The sequence below is a fragment of the Myzus persicae genome, unplaced genomic scaffold, assembly GCF_001856785.1.
Source record: "Myzus persicae strain clone G006 unplaced genomic scaffold, MPER_G0061.0, whole genome shotgun sequence".
NCBI classification, from domain to species: Eukaryota; Metazoa; Arthropoda; class Insecta; order Hemiptera; family Aphididae; genus Myzus; species Myzus persicae.
Window position 1 is genome coordinate 36,116 of NW_019100499.1, and position 11,166 is coordinate 47,281.

The 11,166-nt window shown below is 40.0% G+C and overlaps 3 protein-coding genes across 3 annotated transcripts; all 3 read right to left on the reverse strand.

Annotated features, from left to right (window-relative positions):
* Positions 1 to 2,610: 2,610 nt before the first annotated feature.
* Positions 2,611 to 3,546, reverse strand: LOC111028156. Its single transcript, XM_022306702.1, has one exon. It carries the CDS (start codon positions 3,544 to 3,546, stop codon positions 2,611 to 2,613), a length of 936 nt encoding a protein of 311 aa, XP_022162394.1.
* Positions 3,547 to 3,607: 61 nt separating this feature from the next.
* Positions 3,608 to 6,169, reverse strand: LOC111028165. Its single transcript, XM_022306712.1, has one exon. It carries the CDS (start codon positions 6,167 to 6,169, stop codon positions 3,608 to 3,610), a length of 2,562 nt encoding a protein of 853 aa, XP_022162404.1.
* Positions 6,170 to 10,023: 3,854 nt separating this feature from the next.
* Positions 10,024 to 10,410, reverse strand: LOC111028176 (ATP-dependent DNA helicase PIF1-like). Its single transcript, XM_022306722.1, has one exon. The coding sequence runs from the start codon at positions 10,408 to 10,410 to the stop codon at positions 10,024 to 10,026; it is 387 nt and encodes a 128-aa protein (XP_022162414.1).
* Positions 10,411 to 11,166: the final 756 nt, after the last annotated feature.

Genomic DNA, 11,166 nt, shown 5'->3' on the forward strand with positions numbered 1-11,166 from the left:
TTTTTTTTGTTTTTTACACGTTCATTACAGATCGCATTTATTCATTATTAATAATAGTATGTATATACGTATTGTTTTATATAATAATATAACATAAATTAATGCACAAACACGGGGTCTAGTTTTTGTGCGGGCCACACATGGTTTCTGTAGAACGTGTTAAATATTTTTTCCTACCGTCATATTTCTATGTATCGTCAAATCACTTTTTCCTATATATATATATATATATATACACATACCAATGTAATTGTTTTTATATATTTATATTTGAAAAATTATTGTATAAAATATAAATTTTCGTAGGTGACCTAATTTTGTGCGAACCGCGTGATTTCTGTTTATTTAAAAAGTGGAAAAATGTAACAACTGCTAAATTCTTTATACCAAAATCATGGCCTAAAGAATTGTTAAATTAATTAAATAATTTTGGCAATTAAATTATTTTTTTGTTTTTTACACGTGCACCGCAGATCGTATTTATTAATTAACATAACATATATTGTTGTAATATAGTATAATAATATAAATTTATGTACAAAACTGGGATCTAGTTTTTGTGCGGGCCACATGGTTTCTGTTGAACGTGTTAAATATTTTTTCCTACCATCATATTTCTATGTATCGTTAAATCACTTTTTCCTATATACGATTATAATTGTTTTTATTTATTTATTATGTATGAACTTTAGAACGGCACAATATGTCTACCATATTAGTTGAGGGTGCCAGCTATATTTCGGGAACGCGGCCAGGCCCCGATGTAAGCATAAATTAGTAAATATAATAATATGTAATATATAAGTATGAAAGTGTAAATTATGTTTCCCCTTTTCAGTATGTTACAACTGCGGTGGAGCGGGGCACTTGGCTCGGGACTGCAGTGAGTGTGTATTTAACATTTTTCTTAAAATAAAAATTATATAAGTGTATGTAATTCGTATTGTAGCCCGGCAGAGAAGTCGAGAAGACAGTCGGGGGAGGAGGAGCGGTAGGGGTGGTGGTCGGGGAAACCGACGTGGTGGCCATGGGGCCCGCGGCCGCACGAACACCGACCAAGAGCGGGACCGGAGCTTGAGACGTAGCGATGGATCGAGCAACGGAGATAGCAGGGAACGCTCGTTTTCCCTGCCGCTCTCCACGCTGCGAATCCGCTCCCGGTTGTCAAGGTGTTCGGGGACGTCGGACTGCACCCTGACCCAGGACGAAGTAAGTCACTCTGTATGTTTAGAAAATGTTCTCTTTTTGGAATGCGCTTGGTTCTAATTAAATACATTGTTTTCAGCGGGCTGCACGCGAACTGTATGCCGGGCCAACCCCCCGCAGTACGGCCACAAAGGCAAGTATATATTGTATAGTTAAAATGGCTCTTGATAATAATATAATATAATCTTAAATTTAAATAAACCCATTAATTTCAGGAGATCCATGGAGGCGGTGGGCCGACGTCGGCGACGGAAGGCGTAAGAATATTATTTTTACTGTATAAAAAAGAATAATTAAATCTAATTGAGCGCATTATTTTCAGGCGATTGCAGAACAACTGCCACTGGCCAACAGTAAGTTTTTACAGGAACATTCTTTGTTCTGGAAATTTTGATAATACTTTTCAATTGTTTTGTTTTTTTTTTTCAGCTGAATAAACTAATGAAATATTAACAAAAGATATGTGTTTTTCTTTAATTTATGTTCCTTTTCAACTGGGTATTTTTTATTTTATTTTTTTATTGGGTATTTTGTAATTTCCATATTTTGTGTGCGAGGTAAGAATGGAATTTAAATTTTCATCAGTTATTTATGTATTCATACAATAGAACAACAATTAGAAATTAAAAATCTGGTGTGTAGTAGTGAACCATCATCGAATACGATATTATGGTAGGCCAATCAATGAAATACGATAGTATAATTGAAAATATTACATGCAGTGTTGGAATCTAAAGTCAGACAATATTCTAAGGTTCAGTGAAATAAATGAAAATACAAAATACCTAAGTGTTGACACCTGGGGTTCGTAGAACGCTTGGTTTCGATGGTTTGGGTATGAAATAATTAAAAGACACGGTTGATATCGGAAAAAAGGTATTTTGTTTATTGTTTGAAAAAAGTCATTCGGAAAATTGACATACTAGCATATATAAAAACACGATATGAATTTACTAGTAACTAATGGGACTCGAACGTGTGGTATAAGACAATACAATGCCAGAATTACTCCGACTATTGTACTATGGGGGTCTTTTATATACCGCACGTTGAGTCCGGGAGGGAGACTGCCTTTCGAGCCGTGCAGGTCTGCCTGGGTAGGTCTTGCTCCGGCGCCGAGAAGGCAGTGAGTGGTATCGGTTCGACCTGTGCTTTGCCCTTTTATACTCATCGCGAGGTGGCAACGGCGTACCGCCAGGCGATGGATAAAGCAGTCGTTGCGACCGGTCGAACGATGTACAAAGCTGGACAAAAATAAGAGGGACAATTAATAACAATTTTAATGAGGTTGATAAATATTTGGGTTGTACAGATAATGATAATTGAAATATAGATAAGAATAATTTAAGTGTGTATACATACATATTCGTGGAAACATACTGCCCACCTTAAAGGCTTCCGCCTTTAATTCTGTGGAAGTGGACAAAGCTTGATGGCAGGACGTTTGAAAGTTCCCGAGGTTGTTTTGACGGTGGCAACACGGTTGATTCCGTCATTACCTGGGTGAAGTTGAACGATGCGGCCCAATCTCCATTGAAGTGAGCTGGTTGGTTCCTTAATGAGAACTAGATCATTTTGACGCAAAGCTCCATTGTCCTTTGTCCATTTCACGCGTTGTTGCAAAGTATTGATAAAGTCACTTTTCCACTGACTCCAGAAATGTTGGTGAATATCTCGGAGGAGCCGCCATCGCTGCATCTTAGATATTGGAAGGGTTGACAAATCTGGATCTGGAATAGTCGTGCTGGGTTCGAGGGTCAGGAAATGGTTTGGCGTTAGTGCGTGGAAATCAGCGGGATCGTTGCTCATCGCACTCAACGGTCTGGAATTTAGAGTTGCTTCGATGCGCGTTAGACAGGTACTTAGTTCTTCGTTGGTCAGTCGGTGGTTACCTATGGATCGGTACAATAATTGTTTTACGGACTTGACACCTGCTTCCCATAAACCTCCGAAGTGAGGGGCTGATGGTGGATTGAAGTGCCATTGAATATGCTGTGTAGAGAGATGATTGGTTATAGCGTTTTGGTACTCAGAAACTGATTTGAACAGTCGAGATGCTCCCACAAAGTTGGTACCACAATCACTATAGATTGCCTGGATTGGTCCTCGGCGAGCAGCGAAACGGGTGAATGCCATAAGGAAGGTTTCGGTCGATAAAGTGGACGCGACTTCGAGATGAAGTGCTTTCGTACTCATGCACACAAACAGACAAATATAAGCATGACTGACCTGTGCGTTTCGTGTTCTTCTTTCCTTTAAGGGTATAGGGCCTGCATAGTCTACTCCAGTTGCGTGGAATGGCATAATCTGCTGTAAACGACAAACTGGGAGGTTTCCCATTGTCGGTTGGATGTGTTTTGGACGCACACGATAGCATGGAATGCATAAACGAAGATGGGACCTAATAACTTGACGTGCTGAGATTATCCAGAACCGTTGTTGAATGAGTTCTTGCAATGTGGTTGGGCCTGGATGACAGTGTTCCTTGTGGTAGTGGTGACGTAAATGGATGCCTCTTTGGAATCAAGGCAGGATGTTTTTGTTCATACGGGATTGATGCATGTAGAATTCGTCCACCGACTCGAAGAATACCAGATGCATCCAGAAATGGGCTTAGTCTCTGTAGGTGAGTGCTACATGGCTTATTTGCTGTCAGTAGGCGTATGTCGTCGTTAAATGCGGACCACTGGACTGCTTTGATGATGGCATCTAGAGCCTTATGTTGTTCCGTAGGGTTTAAAGTTGTTGTTGCTTGATAGTGTTGCTTGAATCTAAAACAGTATCCGATTATTCTCACGATTTTGGTTAATGATGAATACCGGTCGAACAGACGGTCGAAAATGTCGTCTGTCTTTGTTGCGGTTAATGCGACCGTGAGTCGGGACTCTGGTTGGCTTGTGTTTTCGTCAGGTATGGAATGGGTGTTGGGCCAGCTGGTGTGTTCATCATATAAGAACTCAGGTCCTCCCCACCATTGTGGATGGTTGAGAAGTTCAGATGGAAAGAGACCTCTCGACGCACAGTCGACTGGATTAACTTTAGTCGGGACATACCGCCATATGGAAGGTGTTGTGAGATCCTGTAATTGACTGACTCGATTGCCGACAAATGTTGTCCAACGGTGTGGGGATGACTTTATCCATGCTAATGTAGTCATTGAGTCTGTCCAGGCATGTGTGCATGTAATGTCAATGACCGGAGACAACACATCAATAACGGATTTCAGCAGTTTGGCCGCGAGTAGTGCGCCGCACAGTTCAAGGCGTGGAATGGTGACGCGTTTGAGTGGGGCCACCTTAGATTTTGCTGTGACTAGGTGACATACGACACCGGTAGATGATTTTGTGCGTAGATATATGGCAGCTGCGTACCCTTTTTCCGAACTGTCGGAGAAGGCGTGCAGTTCAATTGAATCGTTGGTGTCAGTCGTGATGCGTCTGGGTATACGGAGTTCTTGGAGGCATGGTAACTGGTCTCGATACTGTTGCCATATATTATGAGCATTGCTTGGAATGACATCATCCCAACCAATTCCTGCGATCCACAGTACCTGCATCAAGTGTTTGGTGAGAAATGTGACAGGAGATAAAAGACCAAGTGGATCGAAAATGCGTGCTATTTCAGACAGCACATTTCGCTTCGTAGGCTTGACATCTAAACATCGGATTGTGTAACGGAAGTGGTCATGTCTTGGATCCCAATGTAAGCCGAGCACTTTCAGTCCTGTTTCAGATTCGTCATCAAAGCTAATTGAAGATAACGTGGAACGTGCTTCTTCTGGAACAGCATTGACTACCTCAGGAGCGTTGCTGGCCCATTTTCGGAGTATGAAATGACCACTTGAGAGTAATTTTGTTAATTGATCTTGGATGTTTAAAGCTGATTGTATAGATTCTGCACCAGTAAGAATATCATCGACAAAGGTGTCGGAGTGTATAACTTGTGATGCAATGGGATGTGTGAGTTTGCAAAGTGTGGCCAGATGTTGTAATGTTCGGATCGCTTGAAATGGAGCCGATGACGTTCCATATGTGACAGTACGCAGACGATACTCTTCGATACTATTTTCTTGATTGAAACGCCATAAAATGCGTAGGTAATCTCGGTCTGCATCGCTAATGAGGATCTGACGATACATTTGTTTAATATCTGCAGTAAACAAGATTTTGTGTAAACGTGATCGTATCAAAATATGAGATAGGTCTGCTTGAAGTTTTTGACCTGTGTGCAAGCAATCATTCAGAGAGATGCCAGCAGAACTTTTTGCTGATGCGTCGAACACTACTCGTAGCTTAGTGGTTTGACTATCAGGACGTAGTATGCAATGATGTGGAATGTAATAGTGGTGTGGCGTGGAGCGTTGCTGAATGGGAACGAGCTCCATGTGATTGCTGTCCAAATAGTCTTGCATAAAGTCGACGTATTGTGTTCGTAAATTATTGTCTCTGGCTAATCTCACTTCGAGGTGTCGGAGACGATGAAGCGCTTGACTTTTTGAGTCACCAATAATTGGGTTAGGTGTTTTAAATGGTAACCCAATGCAGAACTGCCCAGATGGAGTTCGGGTGATGGACTTCGTAAAAATCTGTTCTGCTGGGTCATTGTCATCAATTGTTGACAATGGTAGTGATGGTTCCTCGAGTTTCCAAAAGCGGGTTAATGCGGATTCCAACTCAGTATTAGATTGAACAGTCAATGTCGTCACGGCGGGTGCTGGTATTTGATCAGCTGGTCCCATGACTATCCAACCAAATATGGTATTAAACGCACTGGGTTGAGTGATTTTACCGGTCACTCGGTGGCCCGTCATGATGGATGGTACGATGTCTGCACCGAGTAAGACATCGATTGGACCAGGTGTGTTGTACGTTGGATCAGCTAATGGTAGGTCCGTTAAGTGTTGCCATGTGTCTGACGACAAAAGGAGATGTGGAAGTTGATCTACGATTTTCGGAACGACCATGGTGTTGACGGTCACAGTTGGTTCACTTGTGGACACGGCAGATAAAGTGATCGTAACAATTCCGGAAACAATATTAATTGTTGACCCAGCGAAAGGACGTACATCGTCGACGTTGGAGTGATAATTTGTCAGCACAGCGTGCGGTGACAAAACTGGCTTCTGACCCGGTGTCGACGAGTGCGCGCAAAGTATGAGGAGATCCATTTGATGCCTTTGCTTTTAGTAACATTGTCGCTAACAGCACGGAATGACGTTGTGGACGGGATACTAGGCACGTGGTTATCGTTGGTTCCAGATTACTTGTTGATACTGGAGTACTTACGGTTGAAGTGCTAGTCGGTGCCGGTTTGGTGAAATGAAGCATCGAATGATGTTTCTGACCGCACGTACGGCAGGTGAATTTTGATTTGCAAAACGCTGTACTGTGGTTCGATAGTAAACAGTTAAGACATAGACGATGTTCTTTTACCATTTGATACCGTTCGCTAGACGTTTTAGCGATGAACGTAGGACATTGTTTGATTTTGTGTGTTTCCTTGCAAACTGGACACGGTTCAGGACTTATTACCGTAGTAAAGACTCGTGGAGTAGTAGAGGCACGTGTATTTGATTTTTTTGTCTCTGGTTTTCCGTGTCTAGTTTTTGATGTTGAACTACTTTCTGCACGGATTCCAGCTGACCTGATGTGACTTCTGAGAAAGTCAATAAATTCGTTTAGAGTTGGTGATACAGTATCTCCGACGTGTAACTCCCAACGGGAACGCATCTCGTAATCCATTTGTTTTTCAAAAATATGTACCAGGATTGGACTCCATTGCCGGGTAACAAAACTTAAGTTGTTCAGTGCTGATGTGTGTTCGAGAATAACGTTAATGAGGGTTTTGATTGAAGTGGCGTCATCAATCTTTACCGGGTGCGGTGTTAATAACGCGTCGAGGTGGATACGAGCGAGGTCTCGTTTGTTACCATATCTAGCACGTAATATATCCCACGCACTTGCATAGTTGTCGGTTATTAACGAAAGATGAGCGATCAATGACAATGGTTCGTCCTGGAGTGCAGTTTTCAAGTATTCAAACCGTTCAACGTCTGTTAAGTCAGGAGCATGTGATAATATGGAGTTAAATAAATCATCGAAACTTTGCCACTCCGTTATAGCACCGGAAAAAGTTGGAAACTTTCGTTTGGGCATTTGAAATGCCGATATGTTCCCGAAGCATGATTTATTTATCATACTAGATTCATTGTGCGTATTTGTTTTTGATATCGATATCTGATGCACTTCGGCGAAGGCCGCGAGATCGTAATATAACGTATCGAATAAAGCACTGAGTGTCTCCGTACCTGTGTGATCTGTGACGTCTGTGGGAGCTGTGTTGTTGGCTACAGCTGCTTCCATGAGTTGTATGTCGTTCTCCACATTTTCGCGAAGAGTACTTAGTTCCGAAAACATCTGGGAAAGCTTTGCGCGTTTCCCCACACTGGAACGGTCTTGGTTATATTCAGCTGAAGCTTGCAGGAAGGTGGTCATCCGTTTGGTAATGCGATTTATTCGTGCCTTGGCTTCGACGTAGGCCATAGAGGTTGGTGGTGCCATCGCTACACAAGTGGTACTGTTGTTATTGTTGAAAGGAAAAATATATTACTCAGGGAACGAGTAATGGAGGTAACGACAGTACGTTTTGTTTTAGTGGACTGTATTGGCTGCGGTTTTCTTTCTATGTGATCCGGCTCGAAGGACCATAAATGTTGACACCTGGGGTTCGTAGAACGCTTGGTTTCGATGGTTTGGGTATGAAATAATTAAAAGACACGGTTGATATCGGAAAAAAGGTATTTTGTTTATTGTTTGAAAAAAGTCATTCGGAAAATTGACATACTAGCATATATAAAAACACGATATGAATTTACTAGTAACTAATGGGACTCGAACGTGTGGTATAAGACAATACAATGCCAGAATTGCTCCGACTATTGTACTATGGGGGTCTTTTATATACCGCACGTTGAGTCCGGGAGGGAGACTGCCTTTCGAGCCGTGCAAGTCTGCCTGGGTAGGTCTTGCTCCGGCGCCGAGAAGGCAGTGAGTGGTATCGGTTCGACCTGTGCTTTGCCCTTTTATACTCATCGCGAGGTGGCAACGGCGTACCGCCAGGCGATGGATAAAGCAGTCGTTGCGACCGGTCGAACGATGTACAAAGCTGGACAAAAATAAGAGGGACAATTAATAACAATTTTAATGAGGTTGATAAATATTTGGGTTGTACAGATAATGATAATTGAAATATAGATAAGAATAATTTAAGTGTGTATATATACATATTCGTGGAAACACTAAGAGTTTGAGTGGTTTGTACGAAGATGTACATATAACAATTAGCTGTAGAACTTAACAACTGCTTTTTACTTTTTATAAACTGAGTAATTACAATTAGTGTGTATTATTTCTAGTAAGATATCTACTATGCCCCATGAGTATGCCATTACGACCAATTGATTGTTTCACAAATTATTGTTTTTAACATAATTATATTCACATACATTGTGAAATTGATTTTTTTTTATAGATATTATTAATCTACTATATTGATTGATTAGTTCGATTTCAAGTACAGAACGCTACTCTTCTACAGTGATAAAATCAAATATCGTCGTTGTTAATATAATTTAATGAATTGCAATTTGTATTATATATTTATTTATTATTAACAATACGGGCAGAGCCCAATTTACATAATATAATAACACTAATTACATTTTTAAATATGATAACAACAATAACAATAGTGACAATAATTACTAATTTACTAATAAAAAACATGAATAACATAATAAAAAATACAACAAATTATAGCAATACAAATCTTAAAATGAAATAAAATCTCAATTATTAGTATAAAATAAATGAACTAACAGAATTTCGATGACATGGTGTGTGCAAAGTGTTGTATTACATGTTATTAAAGTAATATTCATGAATGAAATCCAACTATTAAAACAATCAATGCTCTACAGTAAGTAAATCGAATACAATCAAAAAACAATAAAAAAGTCACAGTGATATTATAGTGTGTACAAAATTTTACCATATATCATATGAAATACACCTGTCTCAGGTGTTATGTTAACATGGTGAAATAAAAAAATTATACAGTGACAAAACGATAAATAAAATAAGTTAAGCAGCAATATTCTTAATTAACTAAATACTGTAAACTATGATGATGTTTATTATTCCTACTAAGAATAAGAATTTTTTAAAATTAATTGCAATTGTTACACATATAATGAAATAAAATAAAATCTCAATCGTTAATAGAACAAAAATAAATTAACAGCAATTCCCAGTGGTGTAGTTTGTACAAATTGTTACATGACACAAATTAATAATTATTATCAAATAATGTTTAAGGCACATAATATGGTTTATATAACAGACATATTGTAAACATATTACTATAGCTAATAACAGTTATTGAATACAATATAACAACACAATAAAAATGTTGACATTAGTTACGAATTCACTATAAACTCATATCATAGTGAATCCGCATCCAGAGAGAACCACGTGGAGGTTGTCAAACTTTCTATCCACCACAAAGACCACAAAGACAACGAAGCACAAGAATAACCACAGCTCAATATATTGTGTTTGAAAAATATAGTAGCCGTGTCAGAGCTATGTGTGACATCTTACAAGAATAACAGCAGCATAATATATTATGTTTGAAAAATATATTAACCGTGTCAGAGCTAAGTGTTTCGAGAATAACAGCAGCGTAATATATTATGTTTGAAAAATATATTAGCCGTGTTAAACCGATATGATTACCAACGCATCAGTCCAGAACCTACCTGTACACGATATTCTTGGTGACATCGGTGTACATGCCGACTCCCGGTGACTGTGTGTTTCTCACTCTCGAGAACGCCTCGTACAGTTGCCCGTGCGTGAACACGGGCGACGGCAGTAGCAGACCCACTCGGTCGAACGTCTGACCCTGCGACTTGTTGATGGTCATGGCGAACGACAACCTAACTGGGAACTGAACGCACCGCATTATGATGGGCAGGTCGTCCTCGCCACTGGACGTGAGCGGTATCGCAGGCACGACTATATCGTCCTGTGCGTCAACGTTCAAAATCCTGGCCTTGAAATTGTGATGACGCAGTTCGGTGACCACCAACCTAGTGCCGTTGCACAGCTGTCTCTTCGGTTCAAGATTTCTGAGCAGCATGACGATTGACCCCACCTTCAACGTCAGCCGATACGGCGGCAGGCCGTCCGGTTCCAAACTGTTGAGGAATTCTGTGGGGAAATTGGCCACTTCGTTGGGATCGTCGACGACCACGGTCTCGATGGAAGTGTAGCTCCTCTCGGCACCGTCGACGCGCTGAAGCACGTCCCTGTTGACTATTGACGCCCAGCGACTTTCCGTGCGCACGAAGTAGAACCCCGATGGCGTTCAGACACGCGGCCCTCGCGCGGTCCACGTCTTGGAGGCGCCTATTGAAATCCTCCATCAGATTTGCTTCGTTCGCCTCGTACAACGCCAGCGAATTTGACGGCTCGCAGAACACCAGTATCGTGACGAACAGATACTACATAAGACATAAGAGTTCATGCGCTAGAAAGTATTTTCCTTAAGTGCACCAATCACATATGCTGCAATTTACAATCTAAAAATACATAATGTATACCACCCACATAACATACTAACTTTAAATAAATGTTAATTTAATATCACAATAATAATGTTAATCATTAAATAAACATTGAATTTTGATTGAGAAATGGTCATTTAAACATTAAAATAACCTTACATTAACATTGATTGGTCAAAAATTCTAAATTGATTAAACATCATATTCTAAATGTGTAATCAATGTTGTTAAATTAAGCGTTATCAAACATTATTATACCATATAAATATGATTTAATAAATTTCAAATAAATCATTATTTAACCAAAAATTAGACATTTATATAACCTT

Excerpts from the sequence above, each read along its gene's own strand:
- LOC111028156 (XM_022306702.1), bottom strand. The coding sequence starts at position 3,546 with ATGGGAAACCTCCCAGTTTGTCGTTTACAGCAGATTATGCCATTCCAC.
- LOC111028165 (XM_022306712.1), bottom strand. The coding sequence starts at position 6,169 with ATGGTCGTTCCGAAAATCGTAGATCAACTTCCACATCTCCTTTTGTCG.
- LOC111028176 (XM_022306722.1), bottom strand. The coding sequence starts at position 10,410 with ATGCTGCTCAGAAATCTTGAACCGAAGAGACAGCTGTGCAACGGCACT.